We start from the raw sequence: 26,835 nt of genomic DNA, 5'->3' as shown, positions 1-26,835 counted from the left end.
AGCCGCACAAAGCACATAGACATCCGGCATCACTTTTTGAGAGATCACCAGCAAAAGGGAGATATCGAAGTGTTCCATGTTAGCACCGAGAACCAGCTAGCCGATATCTTCACTAAGCCTCTAGATGAGAAGACCTTTTGCAGGTTGCGTAGTGAGCTAAATGTCTTAGATTCGCGGAACCTGGATTGAATTGTAGAATACATGTAGTTATGCTTTTGATCATGTTCCTTTTTGCATTTTGTTGCTTATTATGGTGCTCAAGTTGTACAAACACTTCCTGGACCTCACAAGTCCGTTGCAAAGTGATGCACATGTTTAGGGGGAGATGTGTTACAACTTGACCCTTTGAGACTAACCATATGCTTGAGTTGATGATTTAGTCTCGAAGGAGGATTGAAAGGGAAAAGGTGGACTTGAACCATGCAAGACTTCCACTGCACTCCGATGAGAGGGTAACTTATTCCAAGTTCATCTTTAAACTCTTATTGCCTATTTGCTCTTAATTGAAGATTTTGGTGAGGCAATGGGGTTAAAGAGGCCAAGATTGATCCCGTTTTGGTGCTTGATGCCAAAGGGGGAGAAAATAAAGGCCAAAGCAATAAATGGATCAGCTACCACTTGAGAGATTTTGAAAATAGTAGAATAGAGTTTTTGTTTTGTCAAACTCTTTTATTGTCTCTTATTGTCTCTCTTATCAAAAGCTGGCTTCTTGTGGGGAGAAGTGTTGATTATGGGAAATAGGGAGAGTTTTTGAAATCTTTAATCAATCTCTTTTGGGATGACTCTCTTTATGCTTCAACATGTGTGCTTGACTTAGAGATAGAGATTTGAGTTTGATTTGCAAAAACAAACCAAGTGGTGGCAAAGGATGATCCATATATGCCAAAATTGAATCAAAATCAATTTGAGTTTTATTTGAAGTGATTTTGCACTTTTTCTAGTTGCTTTATATTGTGTTGGCATAAATCACCAAAAAGGGGGAGATTGAAAGGGAAATGTGCCCTTGGGCCATTCCTAAGTATTTTGGTGATTAAGTGTCAACACAAGTGCTTAAATGTGAATCTATGCCCATGGATGAACAAAGTGCAAATCACAAGTAAAGGTATGTTTCTAAGCCTTAGTACATTGGTTTTGTGTACTAATATATTTATCTAAGTGTTAGAAACAGAGAGAAGAAGAAAAGGAGATTGTTGGCTGTGTACAGCCAACAGGCTGTTTCGGTCTGGGGCACCGGACTGTCCGGTGGTGCACCGGACAGTGTCCGGTGCGCCAGGCTGCCTCGACCTAAAGACGCCGCTCTCGGGAATTTGCCGACGGCGTACGGCTAAAATTCACCGGACTGTCCGGTGTGCACCGGACTGTCCGGTGAGCCAACGGTCGGCCGAGCCAACGGTCGGCCGCGGAATCTGCGCGCGACACGTGGTCTGGCCAACAGTCGGAAGGAAGCACCGGACTGTCCGGTGTGCACCGGACTGTCCGGTGCGCCAGATCTGCAACGGTCGGCAACGGTCGGCTGCGCTGTTTAAGGAAATAAATCGGGCACCGGACAGTGTCCGATGTGCACCGGACTGTCCGGTGCGCCCGATGACAGAAGGCAAGGATGGCCTTCCAGTTTTGTTCTCAACGGCTCTTAGCTGCCTTGGGGCTATAAAAGGGACCCCTAGGCGCATGGAGGAAGAGACCAAGCAACCTAAGAGCATTCTTGATCATCCACACTCATTCTTTGCGCATTCGTTTGTCATTCTAAGTGATTCGAGCTCCGTTCTAGTGAGAACTTTGAGATAGTCTTTTGAGCTCGATTCTTGGCCGTGTGTGTGCGCATTTTGCTGTGGATTTGTGTGTGTTGCTTCCCTCCCTTACTCCGTATTTCTTTGTGAATCTCAAGTGTAAGGGCGAGAGACTCCAAGTTGTGGAGATTCCTCGCAAACGGGAAATTGAAAGGAAAGCATAACACTGTGGTATTCAAGTTGATCATTGGATCACTTGAGAGGAGTTGAGTGCAACTCTCGTCCGTTGGGACGCCACAACGTGGAGTAGGCAAGTTTTGTACTTGGCCGAACCACGGGATAAATCACTGTGTCTTCTCTGTGTTGAAACTCCTTGTGATTATCATATTGTGCAAGATCTTCTCTCTAGCCACTTGGCATTAACTGTGCTAACACTTAATCAAAGTTTTGTGGCTTAAGTTTTGAAGTTTACAGGATCACCTATTCACCCCCCCCCTCTTGGTGCTCTCAGCAACCTCCCGGCTTTGAAGACAGTGAGTACCCTAACCATGTCTATAGGCTCTCTAAGGCGCTTTATGGGCTCAAGCAAGCCCCAAGAGCATGGTATGAATACCTAAGAGATTTCCTTATTGCTAATGGCTTCAAAGTCGGCAAGGCCGATCCTACTTTATTTACTAAGACTCTTGACAATGATTTGTTCGTATGCCAAATATATGTTGATGATATTATACTCGGGTCTACTAACGAATCTACATGTGAGGAATTTAGTAGGATCATGACACAGAAATTTGAGATGTCGATGATGGGGGAGTTGAAGTACTTCTTAGGTTTCCAAGTGAAGCAACTCCAAGAAGGCACCTTCATCAGCCAAACGAAGTATACTCAAGACATTCTAAACAAGTTTGGAATGAAGGATGCCAAGCCCATCAAGACACCCATGGGAACCAATGGGCATCTCGACCTCGACACGGAAGGTAAGTCCGTGGATCAAAAGGTATACTGGTCGATGATAGATTCATTACTCTATTTATGTGCATCTCGACCGGACATTATGCTTTCCGTATGCATGTGTGCAAGATTCCAAGCCGACCCTAAGGAATCTCACCTTACGGCCGTAAAACGAATCTTGAGATATTTGGCTTATACTCCTAAGTTTGGGCTTTGGTATCCTCGGGGATCCACATTTGATTTAATTGGTTATTCGGATGCCGATTGGGCGGGGTGTAAAATTAATAGAAAGAGCACATCGGGGACTTGCCAGTTCTTGGGAAGATCCTTGGTGTCTTGGGCTTCAAAGAAGCAAAATTCCGTAGCTCTTTCTACCGCCGAAGCCGAGTATATTGCCGCAGGCCATTGTTGCGCGCAATTGCTTTGGATGAGGCAAACCCTTAGGGACTATGGTTACAAATTAACCAAAGTTCCTCTTCTATGTGATAATGAGAGTGCAATCCACATGGCGGATAACCCCGTTGAGCATAGCCGCACTAAACACATAGCCATTCGGTATCATTTTCTTAGGGATCACCAACAAAAGGTGGATATCAAGATTGCAAACATTAACACTAAAGATCAATTAGCCGATATTTTTACCAAGCCACTAGATGAACAAACTTTTACCAAACTTAGGCATGAGCTAAATATTCTTGATTCTAGAAATTTCTTTTGATGTCTTGCACACTTAGCTCATAAATATACCTTTGATCATATCTCTTTTATATGCTATGACTAATGTGTTTTCAAGTGTATTTCAAACCAAGTCATAGGTATATTGAAAGGGAATTGGAGTCTTCGGCGAAAACAAAGGCTTCCACTCCACTCCATAACTCATCCTTCGCCGTCGCTCCAAGCAATTCTCCGTCTTTGGTATAATTTTCACTCATATGTTTTAATTGCCAAAGAGGAGAAAATAGTTAGCAAAGGGCTTATATTTCACTCTAAGTATCCGTTTTTGGCGATTCATACCAAAGGGGGAGAAAGTATTAGCCCAAAGCAAAAGGACCGCACCACCACCCTAATTTTAAAACTAATAATTTTCAATTGGTAAATTTCAAATTGGTATCTTATTGTGTTCAAAAGGGGGAGAAAGTAGTATTTTCAAAATTGATATCTTAAAACCCTCTTGAACACTAAGAGGAGAATTTATTTGAGGGGGAGTTTTGTTTAGTCAAAGGAAAAGCATTTGAAACAAGGGGAAAAAATTTCAGATCTTGAAAATGCTTCGCAAAGTCTTATTCATTTACCTTTGACTATTTGCAAAAGGACTTTGAAAAGAATTTACAAAAGAATTTGCAAAAACAAAACATGTGGTGCAAGCATGGTCCAAAATGTTAAAAATAAAGAAACAATCCATGCATATCTAGCAAGTAATATTTATTGGCTCAAATTCTAAGTAACCTTTGCACTTACATATTGCAAACTAGTTCAATTATGCACTTCTATATTTGCTTTGGTTTGTGTTGGCATCAATCACCAAAAAGGGGGAGATTGAAAGGGAATTAGGCTTACACCTATTTCCTAAATTAATTTTGGTGGTTGAATTGCCCAACACAAACAATTGGACTAACTAGTTTGCTCTAGTTTATAAGTTCTACAGGTACCAAAGGTTCACAATAAGCCAATAAAAAGACCAAGAAAAGGGTTCAACAAAAAGAGCAAGGGATAACCGAAGTGTGCCCTGGTCTGGCGCACCGGACTGTCCGGTGTGCCACCGGACAGTGTCCGGTGCACCACCGGACAGTGTCCGGTGCACCAGGGGACTCCAAGCTGAACTTCGCACCTTCGGGAATTCTCAGAGGCGCTTCACTATAATTCACCGGACTGTCCGGTGTACCACCGGACAGTGTCCGGTGCACCAAGGAAGAGCGGCTCTGAACTCGCCAGCTTCGGGAATCCGCTCTGCTATAATTCAAGAATAGTGCACACCGGACTGTCCGGTGTAACGACGGAGCAACGACTAGTCCGCGCCAACGGTCACCTGCTACAGCATTAAATGCGCGCCAGCGCGCGCAGAGGAGCAGAGCACGCGCGGGTGGCACACCGGACAGCCTACAGGGCATGTCCGGTGCACCACCGGACAGCCATGCGGGCCCACGCGTCAAAGCTCCATCGGTCGAACCCTAATGGCCGGGTGACGTGGCTGGCGCACCGGACACTGTCCGGTGGCACACCGGACTGTCCGGTGCGCTCGTCGACAGCAGCCTTCACCAAACGACTAGTTTGGTGGTTGGGGTTATAAATACCCCCAACCACCCCACATTCAAGTCATCCAAGTTTTCACACTTCTACACCTTACAAGAGCTCTAGAATTCAATTCTAGACACACCAAAGTGATCAAATCCTCTCCAATTCCACACAAGGCTTTAGTGACTAGTGAGAGAGATTTGTCGTGTTCTTTTGAGCTCTTGCGCTTGGATTGCTTCTTTTCTTTCTCATTTGTTCTTGTGATCAAAACTCAATTGTAACCGAGGCAAGAGACACCAATTGTGTGGTGGTCCTTGCGGGGAAGTTTTGTTCCCGGTTGATTTGAGAAGAGAAGCTCACTCGGTCCGAGGGACCGTTTGAGAGAGGGAAAGGGTTGAAATAGACCCGGCCTTTGTGGCCTCCTCAACGGGGAGTAGGTTTGCGAGAACCGAACCTCGGTAAAACAAATCCTTGCGTCTCACTTCCTCACTCACTCGCGATTTGTTTTTACGCCCTCTCTCAGACTCATTTCTATTTCTAACGCTAACCTGGCTTGTAGTTGTGATTAACTTTGTAAATTTCAGTTTCACCCTATTCACCCCCCTCTAGGCGACTTTCAAATGGGCACAACATGATGGGCCTATTGGAGGCCATTGGTCTAGGGACATGGAGCTCCATGGCCATCGCAATGTGAAGCTCGAGCCTTAGTGGCCTGCCACCAAGGGCACTGATGGGTGAGGGGCGCCTAGCAAAAATCAACATCTACCCTAACATCTCCACCCCTCCTTAGTTAGCTATGGGCTAGCTAATTTCTAGTGCAACCCTAATTGTTAAACGTGTAAGAATTATTATGTTGGTTTCCCCTTGAATATTCATCTGCACAACAAACTTATTGTTTTTTACTAAATTACCGTGTTAGGCATGAAAATTTTGGGACAACATACTCTATAGCAAAACCCTGGATCTATCACTGAGTTTAAAACGAAGAGAAATATGCCCCCATTTCTTTCAAACTATAAGGCAGTTTGGATTAATCTAAATGCATGAATTTTTGTCGGTGTTTCGGACCCGGGGGACCCTCAACCGGACCGACTAGTGAATTTTGTGCCGCGTGCCCCTGTCCAGATGGGTTGATGCAAGATGGAACACAAGAGAGGGAATGAGGCTTATGTTATCTTGCACCGGGGGTGCTTGCAGTAGGGGTTACAAGCTGAGCGAGAGCGAGAGAGAGTTTGGCCTTGAGTTGTCTGAGTTAGCCTCCTCCACGTCTCTCCCACTCTGCCTGCCTCTGCTCGCCTCCGTCGCCCTCCCTTAGGAAGGCCCTGGACATCCCCTTTTATAGATACAAGGAGATGGTCCATCTGTACAATGGGGGTGTAGCAATGTGCTAACGTGTCCGACGGAGAGGTGCTTGAGCCCTGTATGAAGCGCAGCTGGCGGTGCGGCATGGATCCTGCTGACGTTTCCTTGCTTCCGTAGAGAGCTTGTGGGCTATTAACGCCATGGACGCTTGCGGGGAGCCATCATTACCTATTGCTGGAGTAATCTAGATGTGACTCTAGTCTTGTTCCTTCGTAGCCTGAGGTGGCTAGCTAGAGGTAGGGTAATGATGTATCCCCTGCAGCGTAGTTGGTCCGAGGCCGAGGTCGGGCGAGGCGGCGACTCCTCCCGAGGCCGAGGCTGAGGTCGGGCGCGGATGTGACTCCTCCCGAGGCCGAGGCCGAGGTCAGGCGAGGCAGAGACCTCTTCCCAAGGCCGAGGCGTCGGTCGAGACCTAGGGTCGAGCGAGGCGGAGACCGTCTCCGAGGCCGAGGCTGAGGTCGAGACCTGGGGTCGGGCGAGGCAGAGCTCCCTGTTGCGCTCGAGGCTGAACTCGGAGAGGCCGTGACTTACTGTTGTTAGTCTTACCCTGGTGGTTGGCACAGTAGCCGGAGCGGGGCGAACATTGCTGTTTTCCTGTCAGAATGGTCAGTAAAGGGGCGAAGTGACTGCGGTCACTTCGACCTTGCCGACTGAGGCGCGCGTGTCAGGATAAGGTGTCAAGCGATCCCCGCATTAAATGCGCACGCGATACGGTCGGTTGGTAAGGTGATTTGGCCGAGGTCGCCGCGCGACAAAGTTCGCCCGAGCTTGGCTTCGGGCGAGCCGAGGGTGCGCCCACTGCCTGTAGAGGCCCTCGGACGAGGCGTGAATCCGCCCGGGACTACTGTTCCCACCCGAGGCTGGGCTCGGATGAGATCGCGTCCCTTGGTAGACGGGGTCTTGACTTGAACCGTGCTTATCAGTCTTTGTGGTTTGTTCTGAAGATGATTTTCGGCCATGTTAAGGAGTGTTGGGGGTACCCCTAATTACGGTACCCGACAGTAGCCCCCGAGCCTCGAAGGGAGTGTAGGTACTCGCTTGGAGGTTCTGCCGGATTTTTTGCAAGGGGACCAGCCTTTCTCGGTTATATTTTGTCTCGATGGGTGCGCGCGAGCGCACCCGTCGGGTGTAGCCCCCGAGGCCTCGGAGGAGTGGTTTGACTCCTCTGAGGTCTTAATTCTTTTTGTGATGCCTCGGTCGGCCTTGTTGTTTCCTCGTGCGGCCTGGCCGCAGCCCGGGTGCATGGTCAGGCTCCGAGTTTTCAAGCTGTTTTGTCAACGTGGTCGACGATTTGGCCGTAGCCTGGTGCGAGAGCAGCCCCCGAGCCTCTGCACAGAGCGAGAGGACGATCAAGGACCGTCTCGACTTTTATTGTACGCCCCTTCGTCGCCTTTCCGCAAGGAGGAAGGGGGGAAGCGCCATGTTACCCTCGGAGGGCACCGAACATGGTGTTTCCAGTGAGTTGCTATCGGGTGATCCGAGTGGACGCTCGAGCCCCGTTCGATAAGGGTCGGCTAGTGGCCCAAAGGCGTGCTCCAAAAGTACTTGCAGGTGATTTGCTAGACCCGAACCCATTTGATAGGGTCCGAGGGCTCGGTGCCTCCCTCCGGTGGGATTCCATTACAAATTGTTTCTGCTGGTCTCGGAAATGTCCTAGGGTACCTCGGGAGCGTAGCCCGAGCCTCGGCCATGTAACAGACGTACCCAGGGTCATCCCTGACTCTGCGTGCTCTGGGGCGACTATCGAACCCTTCCGAGGGGCCAGCCTTCGAACCCCTGATCAGTAAAGGGCTCGAAGCCTGAATGCTCTGGGGCAGTTGCCGAACCCCGCAGGGCACAACCTTCGAACCCCTGATCAGTAGGAGGGCTCGGGGCCCGTTTCCTTCGCCGAAAAGGATCCTTTTTCGAAATATCCCATTTCTCGATCCCTGTGGCAAGAGATAGAGAGAGGAAAAGAAAAAGGATATGAATTTAAATAATGCGGCGCACCTTTTTGACGCGGTCATCATGACGGAGGTGAAACAGCGCCCGCTTCGCCTGCCAGAGGTGTCGCTTTCCCTGCCAGAAAGTTAATGCGATGGGACAGGCGATTCACGGGGTACCTGTTACGCGTGCGCGTGCCGTTCGAGGAATGGAACACGGGCGCGTCGTCTTTATGCCGTGGGAGAGGGCTCCCCTACCGTTTCAGGAGAGGATGCGAGCCAGTAGGTGATTGGACCGCCGTTTCCGCACGTCTGTCGCTGCAATTACTGCTGGTCCGCCTTTGGTCATATCAACTGTCGCGCCTATCCCCGCGGCTGACTGACCCATGTTCGTCGCACTTAATTGGCACTGTTGGGTCACGCGCGGGGCTGCCTCGAGTCGCTGCACTGGTTCTTGTGATAGAACCTCCCAAGTCATTAGGCCCACCTATAGTTGTCCTTGTCCAACAGACATCAGACAACCCTATAGATGTTCCTGAATCACTTGACAAGTTCGATATCTCCTTTCTTACCTTTCCAGGAACGTTTCACCCGTCTTGCAGACATCACAGAACATCGGAGATATAGAAATGCGGAAGCAATTACATAAACTTACATTTATTTAGAAAGTAAGATCAAGTTACTTATTACAGACCAGAGTTATAACACGAGTGCTGAATAGTATTATTACAATACCAAGGGAGGCAAAAACTCCTCCCGATAAGTTCTTTACATAAAAGTTTTTATGGAGGACCATGTCCTCCCGCAGCTTCACTCTTGTTTTTCTTCAGGTGGAACCACCTTGGTACAAAAGAAACAAAAATTTGCTGTTTCCTCACCTAAAAACAACGGGGGAATAAACCCTGAGTATGGAATTACTCAGCAAGTCTTACCCGACTAAAGAAAAGACTCTCAAGGGTATGCTGGTTATAAGGGAGTCAAGGTAAGGTATCTCAAGATCGAAGACTCTGTTTTGCATAAATGCTTACTAAGAGTGGATCCTTAAAAATCCAATTTTATTTTCAGGTTAGGTAAACTTACCTGCATCTAGAGTTCTTTCTAACCTAGTTCAAACACTTATCCTGAACTAGCCAATTTCTTAATCCATCCTTCATCTTTACTGGTTTTCTACGTATAGGGCAGTGACCAAGTCTTCATGACCGCGAAGGTACGGCGATCCGAATCGATTATACTCAGCTGAGGATCTCCAATCACACGACATATGTATCACTTAACCCTTGCATATGTCAACCCGCCACCGGGGTTCTTAAGACCAGATCAGGTTCACGCAAACCGAGAGCACAGATACACCACCGTCCAGCCTCTTGCTACGGAGGGTACACGCTACTCTCGCCACCGCTCCACGCCCATTTCGTCTTATTTTATTCTGGTCTTAGTCTGCCCGAGGCAAGGCTTACCCATGACGAGGCATGTGACCAGTTAAAGGGTCCTCGGTCATCAAGCCCACATCGAGACGGTCCTTAATCGACTCAGACGGAGACACTACACCGACACTCTCTTCTCGTGCAAGTCACCCGCCCGGTCTCAGCTTAATCATTTAACCCCAAAAACTTGGGGCAGAGGTACATCTTTTCTGATGTTGAATCCATCACGGCCATGATGGATCCACCATCAAGTTTTATTTTCAAAAACATCCCTCCCACTTTGCCAAACATCCTTTGTAAAACCAAACCTTTTGTTTTGCTAGAGCAATACTAAGCATAATAAAACCTTTTGTAAAAACAGGGTTTTCAAGGAAGGTAATCAAGTTCAAGGAAGGGAATGCAGGAATTGTTTAAGCATTCAACTCCTATTACCTAATGCATCAATCAAGTGAGAAAGATTTTAAAAACATCAAGGAAGGTGGCAAATGCACCGGGGCTTGCCTTCGTTAGTGGGTGAGTCAGGCTCGGGCCCGCAGATGTCAAAGTAGAGACAAGTCCCTGCCTGAGATTCCAATGGTGGTGGTGTCTTCTCTTTAGTCACTTCGATCTCTTCTTCGTTTTCTAAACATAACCATATATGTATATAAGAATGAATGCCATGTAATGCTCATGAGAGTTCAAAGATAATAAGAATTTATTATCTAAGGTCTTGAATACACTTTTCCTTCACGGAACTCTGAGAACTTAGGGTTTCCGGAGTCCGTAAAGGAGTTCAAAGGGCAAGGGTGGGGGTTTTGGGTTCTAAGTATCAAACAAGGTCCAAATCAAACCAAATTCTACCCATGGCTTCTAACTAATGTGTAGAGCTCATATAAAAAGTTTGGACATTTTTGGAATTACCATTTGTTTTCTAAAAATCCAGAACTAATGTTTTAAACTACTGTAAATGCCTTAAAATTCCTTATTTAATCTAAAAATCATGAAACTAATTTTATTAAATACTATGGAAAATAAGAAGTCTAGGAAAATTGGTTTGACAATTTTAGGATTTTTCTACAATTTTTTGTAATTGTTTTAGCTCTGGAATAAAAAGAAAAGGGGAAACTTGTGAATAGTATTGGGCTGATTTCAGCCCAGACGGTCCAACAGTGGACAGAAGCGCGCCCGTGCCCGCGCGCGCTGGTTGTTTTGCAAAAAGGGACTTGGATTTTCGGCTAACTGGAACATGTTCTTTCACTGTTTCGCTGTGTCTCTGACAGATTGCAGAAAAGCCCTCGGTCTTCTATTCCTTCGCGAGGCAAGGTCCCCGACAGCGTCGCGCGCAGCCGAGCTCCGGCGAGCTTGCAGACCGGCCGAACGGGGCCATGACCGGCGCTCCCGAGCGGCGGACACGAAATTGAATCCACCCCGACCCTTTCCCCCAACACAATTTCACTAATGGTCACACGGGTTGTTCTAGCCACGGCGACCGTGAACATGGCGGTCTGATGAGCACGTTCCCGTGGATTGGTGATCCCCTAGTCCAAATTGGTGTTTCGGCAAGCATCGTAGACATATGAGAAAGCTTAAACGAGGGAGAGGGGAGGATGAACTGACTGGAATGGGGCTGGCCGCGGTGAGGTTGGTTTCAGGGTGGCAGAAGCTTGATTTGGGGGAAAACTGAAATTCAAGCTCACTGGTGCACGATTGCTAGCGATTCTCGGTGGCTGGGTGGGTGATGATGTTGCGAAGCTAGCCGCGGGCTCAATTTATAGTGCTCGCAAGCGATGGCCAGGAATTTCAATGGGGAATGCGCGGCGGTCGGAAGGGCAGGGAGTTACTGGCGCGCATGAATTCATGTCCACCATCGTGGCGATCTCACCGACGACGATTGGACAGCCATAGCGAGTCACGGCGACGCGGTGGAAAGGCAAAGCCACGCGGCACAAGGCCGAGAGGCGGCGGTTCACTGGCAAAGCTATCCGCACCAGCCGCAAAGCAGAAGGGGGAGATGACGGTGAGTCACCGGAGTGACCTCCAGCTCATCGGCGGCAAAGATCCTTTTCCCCGCGACGTTATCCATCCACCACGAGCGTGAATCCTGACGCCGGTGACAAGAATCACGACGGGGAGTCACCGACGGTGAGATTTTTCTGCCGCGGCGATCTAATCCCAGCCAAGCACTGTACCATCAGAATCCCCATTCAGTCGCCTGACAGAGCATTTTGGAGCTCCGTTTTTTCCCAAATTCATATGGCAACATGATCAACACTCTGTAGCAAAATTGTAGAGCAATATACCATCTACAACATTGCTGTATGGTGTTACCACAAAAAGCCAATGGATCATGCTTGAAATTGGGCTTGAAGTTGATGTCAGTCCATTGTCAGTCTGATTTCAGACTTTAATTAGTCTGACAGTCCAACTTTAGGCTTAATTATCTCTAGATTTTTCTCAACAACTGAGCTCACACTCTTAAGCAAAGTTGTTCTCCTATGTTAGGTCTATAATTTTGATGTGGTGACTTAGGGCAAAACCCCTATATTTTGAAAGTTACAAAGCCCCAAAGTTGAGCCAAAACTCTAAAATTCAGACTTAGGCTACATAGGACTTAAGAGGTGATTTTTGCAAATAGACCCAAAACTTAGGGTTTGGCTTGTAAATCTTCCTAAATGTGAACCATGTGACTTTATATGCTTTAACATAGTAGTTTTTACACTTTAGTCCAAATGTGCACTATTTTTGCACATAGGCCCCTAGGGTTTGGACTTAGGGTTTTTTCCTTGGTTCAAATGGTGGTTTTTGGTATCTCAAGGGTATAAATGTGATTCAAGTTCATTCTTAGGAACCTTTTATAACTATTCCCCTCAAGCTTTTAGGTTTTCTCACTTTGGGTTATGTTTTACCACTTTAATCCCTATTTAGGGCTAAGTCCCCTATCCAGGGTTCTATTTGCAAGATGCTATAACAATACAACTTGTTTGAAATTTTTACCTAGTGAATGCACTCTAGGTGTGTCAAACATATGCAATGCCAATGTTTATGATGCCATGCTCAAGTTTTAGTTGCAGTAACACCAGGGGTGTTACAGTTCTGCAGTCCTAAGAGGACGCGGCATTGGCGCGAATGGCGGTGCGATTTCTTTGCACGCGGTAACCGGTGCATCGGTTACATGATATGCGGGCCTGGGCCTCCATGTTGGACCGCCAGTTGTGACGAAGCTGAAAGGGTGTACAGCCGTGGTGCGGTTGCACGCTTCTGGCGAGGCGGCCCGCCCTTTCGACCGCTGGATTCGGCGAGAATGAGGGAGCGCTTACCCGCGGGGCGGCTGCATGCTTCGTCTGCAGCGGTTCACCATTTTCGCGTTGCGGGTAAGTTTGTATGACATGTGGGACCTAGCCCCCGTGTCGCGGGGCGAGAATCCTGGAGCACGTCGGGGGAGACTTTGCCCGCGACGTTTCAGGGCATAAGTGGGGAGATCTGCCTATAAAAAGGGACTGATCTCCCGGGCACTAACCATGCCTTGCTCCTCTCGTCTTCATCGTGCCCCTCCGCCTTCCGGGCCTCCAGATGAGGTGTGCCAGTGTTTTCTGGCGACCTCACCACCAGAGAGCTCGCGCCCGTGGCAACGCCAGTGGTCTTTCCTTCTTCTTGTTGCTGTTGGAGGAGCACGACCTCGTGGGGGTTGGCACTCTTCAGTCATCGCTCGGCTTCAAGGATTTTCATCATGCAGCCCAGCTGCATTCCCCCACCAATGGTCATCCAGAAGGATGACCACCAGCCTCATGGCGGGGAAGGGCGAGCCGGGCTATGGCCTCCCTGCCACCATCAGCTTCAAGGATGTTCATCATCCGTGCTGGGGAGGAGGGTGTGCCGAGTTGGGTCCCGCCTTTGCGTGGGCAGCGGCCCGCTTCTTCCCTCAGTGTTCGTGGGAGAAGGGCGTTCGCCGCCCGTGGCGCTGTCAGCTGCCACGTGTCTGGCTCCCCGGCCTGGGCAGCTCTAGCGCTGCTTCCGGTGCCGCCTCCTACCGCTGGGGCGGAGCGTGGCTGTCCGTCCGCCGCACGGGTATCAGTCGCACAACACATCGTACGCCGCGAGGGCAGCGTTCGTGTTCTGGGACAGTCTCGTCCTTGCTCCTGTGGCGAGGACGGGAGTGAGGACCTGCCGGTGCGCATTGGGGCGGCCGCCATTTGCCGGTGCGGCGTTGGGGTGCAGGTGGTCGCTGTCGTCGGTACTGAGGTGGTGGTCGCCATAGGTGAGGCTTCCCACCGTCGAGGTGGTTGCCTCTGCCGATGAGACCGTTAGTGGTACCTGCGGGCGGACCTTCAGCTCTTTGGCTTTAATGGCTTGTCCTCACCCCTCAGACGAGGATGAGGGCCCTTTCATAGTAGCGTTTGCCCTGAGGCAATCGCTGCTGCTGTCTAGCCGCCCGAGGCAGAGGTCGTTGTCGCTGCTGGTGCAGTGGTCGTCGGCGAGCCGCTTGGAGCTTGTTATCTTGTAGCCCCTCCGGTGTGGAGGTACTTCATTCCTGCGGGAATGGCGCGGGGTCCCATTTGTAAGGGAATGTAAGAGCAAAATGTAATTGCTCCAAGTACTGAGATATCTGTTGTAGGTCGGGAAAGCTGCCGAGGTTGCTGCCGACATCTACGCAGCATAGTCATCCCAAGTACGTGTGTTTGTTTTCTGTGGCTGCCGAGGCCTGAACATTTGGGTATTTGTGTGTAAATCCGTGTTTCTTTCCTCTTATTTCGAGCATTAAGACTTGTTTGTCGGTAGCAGAATCACTTATCCGAGCGTGAGTTACCTTTCGCGGAAGGTGACGAGTAAGGTATCCGTATCTCGGAGGCGTAGGAGTCCCTTGGCTCGGTCAGCCTTGCCATTCAAGGTCCCTCTTGTCATTTTTAGGATTCCACCATCGACGCAGTAGAAAGGCACAAAAGTCGTTTTGGTAGAAAAACTTTTCCGAGGAAAGTTTTGGTGTAGAGGGGGTTCCCCCTTTCTAGACCCTGAGGCGACCGCTCGGGCCGGGACCCTTGCGGAGGGCCTGGCCGTGGTCGTCGGGTCTGCTTGGTCCGCCCAAGCTAAGGCCTCACAGCAGCGTGTCTGGGTCGAAGGTACGTTTCGCCTGCTTTGCGACTTTGGTTTAGCTTCGTCCTTCTCCTCATGTTTGAAGAACATTGTCCGGCTGTCTGCAGGGTTCGAGACGGCTCTCGACGAGTCTATCAAGAACTGCAAGGCGCTTGCCCAGGCGGCTGAGCAGAAGGAGGCCGACCACGTGGCCATGTCCGAGGCTATCTCGGCCTTTTGCCGGACCTTTGGCCTCGACGACGTCCCCACGGGTAGCTCCCCAGAGTCACCTGCGGGCCTTGGGCGGCCATGTGCGCAGCAGACTCTGCGGGGCGCTGCACCACGGCGTTAGGCGGGCCTTCGCCGTCCTCGCCTCCCACTACGATGTGGATCTGGAGCGGGTCAGTGAGGGGTACTGCTTACCCGACGAAGAGGAGGCCGCCTTAGCCGAGGTCCAGAGGCTTGACGCGGCTGTCGAGGGCCCTAGCGCAGTGCTGGCTTCCTCCTTCGAGGTGGAGGTCCTTCCGCCCGCGTCGCTATCTGAGGCCGGGCCAGATTCTGCCGAGGGTGGAAATGACACCGAGGGTGCTGCTCCTCCCCCTGCCGATGTCTGAGTTGTTCGATGTTCCAAGCGTTGCTGTAGACCTCGCATTGATCGTTGGCCAGCTTGTATGTCCCGGGCTTCAAAATTTTGGCGATGATGAACGACCCTTCCCAGGGAGGAGTAAGCTTGTGGCGCCCTCGGGCGTCTTGTCGTAGCCGAAGCACCAGATCTCCCACCTGGAAACCTCGGGGCCGAATCCTTCGGGCGTGGTAGCGTCACAGGGACTGCTGATACCGCGCTGAGTGTAGCAAGGCTACGTCCCGAGCCTCTTCTAGCTGGTCCAATGAATCTTCTCGGCTGGTTTGGTTGTTTTGGTCGTCGTAAGCCTTTGTCCTCATGGAACCGTATTCCAAGTCCGTGGGTAAGATGGCCTCAGCCCCATAGACTAGGAAAAACGACGAGAAGCCCGTGGCCCGGCTCAGCGTCGTCCTCAGACTCCAAACCACCGAGGGCAGTTCTTTTATCCACCGCTTGCCAAACTTGTTGAGGTCGTTGTAGATCCTCAGCTTTAGACCCTGCAAAATCATGCCATTAGCGCGCTCCACTTGCCCATTTGTCATCGGGTGAGCTACGGCGGCCCAGTCCACACGGATGTGGTGGTCTTCGCAGAAGTCTAGGAACTTTTTCCTAGTGAACTGCGTGTCGTTGTCGGTGATGATAGAGTTTGGGATCCCAAAGCGGTGGATGATATTTGTAAAGAACGCCACCGCTTGCTCGGACCTGATGCTGGTCAAGGGTCGGACTTCGAACCACTTGAAGAATTTGTCCATGGCGACCAGCAGGTGCGTGAAGCCCCCGGGTGCCTTCTGCAAGAGATCGACGAGGTCCAGACCCCACATAGTAAACAACCAAGTGATTGGTATTGTTTGTAGAGCCTGAGCAGGCAGGTGCGTCTGTCTTGCGTAGAATTGACACCCTCGGTAGGAGCGTACAATCCTAGTGGCGTCGGCCACTGCGGTTGGCCAGTAGAAACCTTGACGGAAAGCGTTTCCCACGAGGGTCCGAGGCGCCGCATGGTTACCGCAAGCCCCCGAGTGTATTTCTTGCAATAGCTCTCGTCCTTGGGCGACGGATATGCATCGTTGGAGAATGCCCGAGGGGCTGCGGTGATATAGCTCCTTTTCATCACCCAGTAAAACGAACGACTTGGCACGCCGAGCCAGTCGTCGAGCTTCGGCCTTGTCGAGGGGCAGCTCTCCTCGGAGGAGATATTCCAGGTACGGAGTCTGCCAGTTCAGGTTTGGCGTAACCCCACCCTGCTCTCCCTCAACGCGCAGGGCCTCACCCTCGGCGGCCGAGGGTACCTCGGGTTGGGCCGAGGTCTCCTCGGGTTCGGGCGCGTCGTCGATTTTGACGGATGGCTGATATATATCCCTGGAGAAGACATTCGGGGGAACCGTCGTTCGCCCTGAGGCTATTTTCGCCAGCTCATCCACAGTCTCGTTGTACCATCGAGCAACATGGTTGAGCTCCAGCCCATAGAACTTATCTTCCAAGCGCCAAACTTTGTCGCAGTAGGCCTCCATTTTCTGATCACGGCAGTGAGAGTTCTTCATGACTTGGTCAATAACGACCTGCGAGTCGCCACGAGCGTCGAGGCGCCGAACCCCTAGCTCGACGGCGATGTGTAGTCCATTAACCAAGGCCTCATACTCGGCCACGTTGTTTGACACCGGAAAATGGAGGCGCAGTACTTAACGCACATGTTCTCTGAGAGGTGAGATGAAGAGCAAGCCCGCGCCTACTCCGGTTTTCATCAACGACCCGTCGAAGTACATGGTCCAAAGTTCGGCCTGGATTGGGGCCATTGGCAACTGGGTGTCTGTCCATTCAGCCAGGAAGTCGGCCAAGACTTGGGATTTTATGGCCTTCCGAGGTGCAAATGAAAGTGTTTCGCCCATGAGTTCCACTGCCCATTTTGCTATCCTACCCGAGGCCTCTCGACACTGGATGATCTCTCCCAGGGGGAAAGATGACACCACAGTAACCAGATGAGACTCGAAGTAGTGTCGTAGCTTCCGCCGTGTCAGAATCATTGCATACAACAGCGTCTAGATTTGCGGGTAGCGGATTTTGGTCTCGGATAGCACTTCGCTGATGAAGTAGACTGGCCTCTGGATGAGCAGTGCATGTCCTTCTTCTCGTCTCTCGACTACGACCGCAGCGCTGACCACCTGAGTGGTTGCGGTGACGTAAATCAAGAGGGCTTCTCCCATAGCAGGGGGCACCAAGATGGGCGCATTAGTGAGAAGCGCCTTTAAGTTTCCGAGGGCTTCCTCGGCCTCGGGAGTCCAAGTGAAGGGCTCGACCTTCCTTAAGAGGCGGTACAAGGACAATCCTTTCTCGCTGAGGCACGAGATGAAGCGGCTCAGAGCCGCAAGGCATCCCATGACCCTTTGTACTCCTTTCAAATCTTTGATTGGCCCCATGTTGGTGATGGCCGCGATTTTCTCAGGGTTGGCCTTGATGCCTTGTTCGGAGACGATGAACCCTAGGAGCATGCCTCGGGGGACTCCGAAGACACACTTCTCAGGATTGAGTTTTACGCTCTTCGCCTTTAGGCACCCGAATGTTACCTCAAGGTCGGAGAGGAGGTCGGAGGCTTTCCTTGTTTTGACAATGATGTCATCGACGTAAGCCTCGACCGTTCTGCCGATGTGTTCTCCGAACACATGGTTCATGCACCTCTGGTATGTTGCGCCCGCATTCCTCAAACCAAATGGCATAGTAGTGTAGCAATACATGCCAAAAGGTGTGATAAAAGAAGTCGTGAGCTGGTCAGATTCTTTCATCTTGATTTGGTGATAGCCTGAGTAGGCATCGAGGAAAGACAGGGTTTCGCACCCAGTGGTGGAGTCCACAATTTGATCGATGCGAGGCAAAGGGTAGGGAACCTTTGAACATGCTTTGTTTAGCCCAGTGTAGTCCACACATCCTCCACCTCCCACCTTTTTTCTTTACAAGCACAGGGTTAGCTAACCATTCTAGATGGAATACCTCTTTGATGAACCCTGCAGCCATTAGCTTGTGGACCTCTTCGCCTATGGCTCTGCGCTTTTCTTCGTCAAAACGGCGCAGGTGCTGCTTCACAGGTCGGGCTTTGGCTCAGATGTCCAGTGAGTGCTCGGCGACATCCCTCGGTATGCCCAGCATGTCCGAGGGACTCCTCGCAAAAACTTCGGCGTTTTCGCGGAGAAAGTCGACGAGCACTGCTTCCTATTTGGGGTCGAGCTCGGAGCCGATCCTGACTTTCTTGCTGGCGTCGTTGCTGGGGTCGAGAGAGACAGACTTGACTGCCTCGACCGGCTCGAAGTTGCCGGCGTGCCGCTTCGCGTCGGGCGCCTCTTTGGAGAGGCAATCGAGGTCGGCGATGAGGGCTTCGGACTCGGCAAGGGCTTCGGCGTACTCCACGCATTCCACGTCGCATTCGTAAGCGTGGCGGTACGTGGGTCCGACGGTGATGACTCCCTTGGGGCCAGACATATTGAGCTTGAGGTAAGTGTAGTTGGGGATGACCATGAACTTGGCGTAGCACGGTCTTCCCAGCACCGCGTGATAGGTCCCTCGGAACCCAACTACCTCAAAGGTGAGGGTTTCCTTTCGGAAGTTGGAGGGAGTTCCGAAGCAGACGGGCAAGTCAATCTATCCGAGGGGCAGGATATGCTTTCCGGGTGCAATCCCATGGAAGGGTGCTGCACCAGCCCGGATCTCGGACCGATCAACCCCCAAGAGCTCTAGGGTCTCGGCGTAGATGATGTTGAGGTTGATGCCTCCGTCCATGAGGACCTTGGAGAGCCTAACGTTGCCGATGATTGGGTCGACGATGAGTGGGTACCTTCCTGGGCTCGACACGTAGTTGGGGTGGTTGCCTTGGTTGAAGGTGATGGGCTTGTCGGACCAGTCTAGGTAGACTTGCGTTGCTACCTTCACCGAGCAGACCTCCCGGCGCTCCTGCTTGCGGTGCCGGGCCAAGGCGTTCGCCACCTGTCCGCCATAGATCATGAAGCAGTTGTGGACCTCTGGGAACCCCTCTTCCTTGTCGCCCCCTTCTTGTTGTTGTCGTGGTCCTTGCCGTCCTCCACCGAGGGTCCTGCCTTGTTGAAGTAGCGCCGGAGCATGTCGCACTCTTCAAGGGTGTGCTTGACGGGACCCCTGTGATAGGGGCATGACTCCTTGAGCATCTTGTCGAACACGTTGGCCCCTCCGGGAGGCTTTTGAGGATTCCTGTGGTCGACAGCAACGACGAGATCTGTGTCAACGGCGTATCGCTTTGCTTGCGCCTTCTTCCTGGTCTTCTTCTTCGTGCCATGCTGGACGGATGCCTTGGGGTCGTCTTCCTTCTGCCTTCCCTGAGGCTGCTTGTCCTTCCGGAAGATGGCTTCGACCGCCTCCTAACCAGAGGCGAACTTGGTGGCTATATCCATCAATTTGCTCACTTTGGTGGGAGTCTTGCGCCCCAGTTTGCTCACGAGGTCCCGGCAAGTGGTGCCGGCGAGGAAAGCCCCGATGACGTCTGAGTCAGTGATGTTAGGCAACTCGGTGCACTGCTTTGAAAACCGTCGGATGTACTCTCACAGGGATTCCCCGGGCTGCTGGCGGCAGCTTCAGAGATCCCATGAGTTCCCAGGGCGCACGTACATACCCTAGAAATTTCCCGCGAAGGCCTTGACTAGGTCGTCCGAGCCGAAGATCTGCGCAGGGGGCAGATGCTCCAGCCAGGCCCGGGCAGCGTCGGAGAGAAAAAGGGGGAGGTTGCGGATGATGAGGTTGTCGTCGTCCGTCCCTCCCAACTGGCACGCCAGCCGGTAATCCACGAGCCACAACTCTGGCCTCGTCTCCCCCGAGTACTTGGTGATGGTTGTCGGGGCCCGGAACCGGGCGGGGAACGGCGCACGTCGTATGGCTCGGCTGAAGACCCGCGGGCCTGGTGGTTCGGGTGAGGGGCTTCGATCCTCCTCACTGTCGTAGCGTCCCCCGCGCCTAGGGTGGTAGCCTCGGTGCACGTTCTCCTTGAGGCGGGCTCGACGGTCGCGGCGGTGTTGATGGTCGCCAAGGCGACCCCGGGCTGCTGGTGTCTCGTCTCTTGTAAGCTCGGTGTGGACCGAGACCTCGCGCATGTGTCAGGAGGACGCTGCATGATGCTCCGAGGGGCACCCTCGCCTTCGAGAGGCAGAGCTCTCGGCTCGCCGGGCTGCGGCGTTTTCCAGGAGGTCCTTGAGTTCGCCCTGGATACGCCGCCCCTCAGTGGTGGATGGCTCCGGCATCGTTCGAAGCAACATTGCTGCTGTGGCTAGGTTCTGGCTGGCCCCGTTGAAGGCCGGGGGCGGCATCGCCCTGGCATCGTTAATAATGCGGCGCTGGACGTCCCAGGCCCGATGACGCGCTCCTCCGGCGAGTGCTCGGCCTGTCCACTCTTGCTCGAGGTTTTGCCGGAGCTGCACAAGTCACCCAGTTTCCTCGTCGAGCTTGGCCTGCATCTCGCGGAGTTGCTCGAGCTATGGGCCCTGACCCCCCGTAGGGACCTGGGCCACAGCTAGCTCCCGCGGGATCTCAACGCGAGACGCAGGTGCAAGGGCGCCGTCATTTCCTGGCATGCCGAGGTGGTTTTCTCCGTCGTGATCTTCCTGATCGATGTGGAAGCACTCATGAGTTGGGTCGCAACCCTCGTCGTCGAGGCTGTGGCCATCATCAGAGCAGCCGGAGAGGCAGTGGTCACATGCGGACATGAAGTCACGCATGGCACCGGGATCACGGAGTCCGGAGAAATCCCAACTGATGTCGGGGTCGTCCTCTTCCTCAGAACCCACGGGTCTGGAGGTTGAGACGGCCGTCAGTCGGTCCCAAGTTGACCACATATGGTACCCCGGAAGGTCAGGATATGCCCTCACAAAAGCGCTCACCGAAGCGGGGTCGCTTGGTGAGTCGAAGCTGAATCTAAAGGGAACATGATGGAAAACTGAAGGTACCTATTGGTTGGTAGACGACGGTGAAGTTGCATTGGAGATGGATTGCGTCGTTATCTCAGGCACGAGACTGATGCCCGACAAGTCCCTCGCAAAGGTGCCGGCGTCATCAGTCCGCCTGGGGCTGGTGTTTTGCTGGGAAGCAACACTTGTCGTTGTCTCATGTGCGAGGAAAACGCCCGACATATCCCCCCAGGGGTGCCGACGTCGTCGACTCGCTCTGGTCCGACAGCCGTCGAGGTGCTGCCCCCTACCTTGCCATGTTTGCCCCGTCTCCGTCTCCTCCGGCAAGGAGGGTGGCGGGGTTGACTCAGGTGTTCCTCTTCTGCCACTTGGAGATGTCGTCGTCGAGTTCGTCTCCGCCGGGCGACCCGACGACCGTCGTTGTTGATGTGCTGCGGGGGAAGGAGTACCATGTCGTAGCTGCCGTCGTGGGACATGAACTCGAGACTCCCAAAGCGGAGCACCGTTCCGGGCTGAAGAGGCTACCAAAGATTGTCCATCTGGAACTCAACGGGAAAGTATTGTCAACACGCAGCGTGCCCCTACCTGGCGCACCAACTGTCGGTGTTTTAGACCCGAGGGATCCTCAACCGGACCGACTAGTGAATTTTGTGCCGCGTGCCCCTGTCCAGATGGGTTGATGCAAGATGGAACATAAGAGAGGGAATGAGGCTTATGTTATCTTGCACCGGGGGTGCTTGCAGTAGGTGTTACAAGCTGAGCGAGAGAGAGAGAGAGAGTTCGACCTTGAGTTGTCTGAGTTAGCCTCCTCCTCGTCTCTCTCACTCTGCCTGCCTCTGCTCGCCTCCGCCGCCCTCCCTTAGGAAGGCCCTGGACATCCCCTTTTATAGATACAAGGAGATGGTCCAGCTGTACAATGGGGGTGTAGTAATGTGCTAACGTGTCCGGCGGAGAGGTGCTTGAGCCCTGTATGAAGCGCAACTGGCGGTGCGGCATGGATCCTGCTGACGTTTCCTTGCTTCCGTAGAGAGCTTGTGGGCTATTGACGTCATGGACGCATGCGGGGAGCCATCATTACTTGTTGCCGGAGTAATCTAGATGTGACTCCGGTCTTGTTCCTTCGTAGCCTGAGGCAGCTAGCTAGAGGTAGGGTAATGATGTATCCCCTGCAGCGTAGTTGGTCCGAGGCCAAGGTCGGGCGAGGCGGCGACTCCTCCCAAGGCTGAGGTCGGGCGCGGATGTGACTCCTCCCGAAGCCAAGGCCGAGGTCGGGCGAGGCGGAGACCTCTTCCCAAAGACGAGGCGTCAGTCGAGACCTGGGGTCGGGCGAGGCAGAGACCTTCTCCGAGGCCGAGGCTGAGGTCGAGACCTGGGGTCGAGCGAGGCGGAGCTCCCTGTTGCGCCCGAGGCTGAACTCGAGAGAGGCCGTGACTTACTGTTGTTAGTCTTACCCTGGTGGTTGGCACAGTAGCCGGAGCGGGGCGAACAGTGCTGTTTTCCTATCAGAACGGTCAGTAAAGGGGCGAAGTGACTGCGGTCACTTCGAACTTGCCGACTAAGGCGCGCGCGTCAGGATAAGGTGTCAGGCGATCCCCGTATTAAATGCGCACGCGATACGGTCGGTTGGTAAGGTGATTTGGCCGAGGTCGCCGCGCGACAAAGTTCGCCCGAGCTTGGCTTCGGGCGAGCCGAGGGTGCGCCCACTGCCTGTAGAGGCCCTCGGGTGAGGCGTGATTCCGCCCGGGACTACTGTTCCCGCCCGAGGCTGGGCTCGGATGAGATCGCGTCCCTTAGTAGACGGGGCCTTGACTTGAACCGTGCTTTTCAGTCTTTGTGGTTTGTTCTGAAGATGTTTTCTGGCCATGTTAAGGAGTGTTGGGGGTACCCCTAATTACGGTACCCGAAAGTAGCCCCCGAGCCTTGAAGGGAGTGTAGGTACTCGCTTGGAGGTTCTGCCGGATTTTTTGCAAGGGGACCAGCCTTTCTCGGTTATATTTTGTCCTGATGGGTGCGCGCGAGCGCACCCATCGGGTGTATAGTGAATTTTGTGCCGCGTGCCCCTGTCTAGATGGGTTGATGCAAGATGGAACACAAGAGAGGGAATGAGGCTTATGTTATCTTGCACTGGGGGTGCTTGCAGTAGGGGTTACAAGCTGAGCGAGAGAGAGAGAGAGAGAGTTCGGCCTTGAGTTGTCTGAGTTAGCCTCCTCCACGTCTCTCCCACTCTGCCTGCCTCTGCTCGCCACCGCCGCCCTCCCTTAGGAAGGCCCTGGACATCCCCTTTTATAGATACAAGGAGATGGTCCAGCTGTACAATGGGGGTGTAGCAATGTGCTAACGTGTCCGGCGGAGAGGTGCTTGAGCCCTGTATGAAGCGCAGCTGGCGGTGCGGCATGGATCCTGCTGACGTTTCCTTGCTTCCGTAGAGAGCTTATTGGCTATTGACGTCATGGACGCATGCGGGGAGCCATCATTACCTGTTGCCGGAGTAATCTAGATGTGACTCCGGTCTTGTTCCTTCGTAGCCTGAGGCGGCTAGCTAGAGGTAGGGTAATGATGTATCCCCTGCAGCGTAGTTGGTCCGAGGCCGAGGTCGGGCAAGGCGGCGACTCCTCCCGAGGCTGAGGCTGAGGTCGGGCGTGGATGTGACTCCTCCCGAGGCCGAGGTCGAGGTCAGGCGAGGTGGAGACCTCTTCTTGAGGCCGAGGCGTCGGTCGAGACCTGGGGTCGGGCGAGGCGGAGACCTTCTCCGAGGCTGAGGTCGAGACCTGGGGTCGGGCGAGGCGGAGCTCCCTGTTGCGCCCGAGGCTGAACTCGGGAGAGGCCATGACTTACTGTTGTTAGTCTTATCCTGGTGGTTGGCACAGTAGCCGGAGCGGGGCGAACAGTGCTGTTTTCCTGTCAGAACGGTCAGTAAAGGGACGAAGTGACTGCGGTCACTTCGACCTTGCCGACTGAGGCGCGCGTGTCAGGATAAGGTGTCAGGCGATCCCCGCATTAAATGCGTACTCGATACGGTCGGTTGGTAAGGTGATTTGGTCGAGGTCGCCACGCGACAAAGTTCGCCCGAGCTTGGCTTTGGGCGAGCCGAGGGTGCGCCCACTGCCTGTAGAGGCCCTCGGGCGAGGCGTGAATCCGCCCGGCACTACTGTTCCCGCCCGAGGCTGGGCTCGGATGAGATCGCGTCCCTTGGTAGACGGGGCCTTGACTTGAACCGTGCTTATCAGTCTTTGCGGTTTGTTCTGAAGATGTTTTCCGGCCATGTTAAGGAGTGTTAGGGGTACCCTTTATTACGGTACTCGACAATTTTATTGTACGGTTAGATATATACTCCCTCCGTTCATAAATATATGACACTGTTGACTTGTTTAAAACAACTTTGTCCACTCGTCTTATTCAAAACAATAATGATTTATCATTTATTTTTTTGGTGATTTGTTTTATCACTTAAGGTAGTTTGTGTTTGACCTAAAATTTTATATTTTTGAATAAATATTATGAATAAGACGAGTATTCAAAGTTTTCAAAAAAGTCAACGGTGCCATATATTTGTGAACGGAGGTAGTACTATATCTAGATATGTAATAAAAGAATATATTTTAAAAAGTTAAACACGTTACGGTTTGAAATTTGAAACGGGTGTAGTAGATGATATTACTAGTACAAATAAAAGGGAAACCGTCAACAGTCACCCAGCCAGGCAGCCAAAATGGCCAGGTCGCTGGTCATGGTCAGGGCTCGCTGTTTCTTTGGCTTCTTTTCTCTACACAGTCAACGCAGAAAGCGGATGCTGACTTTAACAAGATGTCGTAAGGCTGTTGTCAATAGATCATGTAAAATATGTAAATTACACAATTTACAGAGTAAATCTAAAGGATCATCTAGTTTTATACTTAGAGAAGATTTATTTTCTATACGCTTGAGCGATATTCTGTCAAAATAGAGATAGTTTGAGCCTCTGTGGCTCCCGTAAAACAAGGTGCAACTTGCAAGTAGGGTAGCGTGAAGAGGCCAGTTTCAGTTTCTTTTTAGGGCTTGTTCGGTTATTTTCAATCCATATGGATTGGAGGGGATTGATACGGATTGAGAGGGATTTTGACTTACTAGGGATTAAAACCCCCTCAATCCCCCTCAATCCATATGGATTGGGGTAAAACCGAACAAGCCCTTAGTGGGTTCGGTGCACCCACGCAGCCCCTGGCAACGATTCGATCAATCAACTCCTCGTCCTCGTGAAAAAGAAAATGACAACATGCATGACAAGACTTCGTTGGTCTGATTGGGATCGCGAGGCCTTCATGGGTACGACACATGGACGAGTGTGAGCTCTCTCGTCTCTCCTATATAAAGGGAGGACGCGCCTTGGCGCAAAAGCAAGCCCCGCGCGCCAATGGCCAACCGAGCAGAAGCCGCCGCCGCCGCCGCCGCCGACGCGGGTGGTGACCGCGAGGCTCTCCAGAACCTCTTCCTTGACGTCGCGCGCGTGCTGGTGGTGTTCGGCGCGCTCGGCGCCACCTCGGCCGGCGAACCCGTGCTGGCGTTCCTCAGCCTCCTGCTCTGGCTGCTCGGCGTGTGGCTCCTCGCGCTGGTGCTAGTGCTAGCGGCAGGACGCTTCCCGCACTTGGCACTGGCCGCCACCGCCATGGCCATCGCCATCCTGAAGAACTTGCTCGCCTTGTGGAACTAGCTTCATCGGTCGATCGATTTGCAGATGGTGAGGTATTTACTAGAGCCTTGAGTATGATTTACCAAGTGAATAAGGAGGGATTGGACTTTCTTGCTTGCTATATATCAGAGTATATATGATCATATATAGCTGTGAGTTGTGACCTGGCTGTTCTCGCTCGCGTGGTTCGTTCAGTTTGATGTATTTATGATATATTTAATCTGCTACGTAAACATGGTTTCATTTGCTACACGTGATTTATATTCATAATTCGTATGATATGGTTGCTTTAAAAATTAGTTTAGCCTTAGAAATGTGCAATCTTCTATAGACCCCGTTTGTTTCGGATTTTTACAGCTTCTTGCCACCAAAAGCTGCTGCAGATCGTCAAACGCCTCAGCTTTTCAGCCAGCTTTTGTAAAAATCGCTTTGGTAAAAACCTTTCAAAATCAATATGAACACAAAATCGGTCGAATCGTCACGATAGTAGAAATTTGTTCCTTTCTAGATCTTGAACCATTCGACCACTTCATCTTCCTCCACACGTAATGCACACAATATTCAGATTCTTCCCACAGTCAGATTCTCTACACAGTCAGATTCTCAGAAAAAACTGGTCAGAAAAAAAACTGAACCAAACACCCCACGTAGCATCTTTCCTACTGTACTGTACTGTACTATAGTATGCCGGAGGCGTTGGCTTCAACGCTGAGGTCTGGCCGTCTGGGCGCTCGCCGCGCTGCTCACCGTGGTCTTCGCGTGGAAAGAGGCTGCTGACGCCGCGGCCGTGTGGGGATACCATGCACGATTCATGAAGTTACCTTGACTCATAAAATAAAGCTAGACAAATGAAATTAAACGTGTGGTTCGAACCATTTATTACAAACTTTTAGGTAAAACAACTTATCGTAAGTTTTCCAAATAACGAGTAGTCAGGTACGTACGAACGGGTCCGAGGCCTGAGAAATGATTCTCTT

At 51.9% G+C, this 26,835-nt stretch overlaps 1 protein-coding gene across 1 annotated transcript in view; it reads left to right on the top strand.

The window, feature by feature from the left end:
* Nucleotides 1–26,154, top strand: part of LOC100277039 (uncharacterized) — a gene marked incomplete at its 5' end in the record, with an annotated part of 28,023 nt that extends 1,869 nt beyond the window's left edge. The window contains 2 exon segments of the mRNA NM_001150710.1: nt 15,370–15,385; nt 25,489–26,154. Of these exon segments, the coding sequence (NP_001144182.1) occupies nt 25,583–25,879 (297 nt within the window). The 3' untranslated portion in view covers nt 25,880–26,154.
* Between the last annotated feature and the right edge of the window lie 681 nt (nt 26,155–26,835).

Source organism: Zea mays, chromosome 6, assembly GCF_902167145.1.
Source record: "Zea mays cultivar B73 chromosome 6, Zm-B73-REFERENCE-NAM-5.0, whole genome shotgun sequence".
NCBI lineage: Eukaryota > Viridiplantae > Streptophyta > Magnoliopsida > Poales > Poaceae > Zea > Zea mays.
Note: the sequence above shows the minus strand (reverse complement) of the source record. Positions and strands in the feature narration are given on the sequence as shown.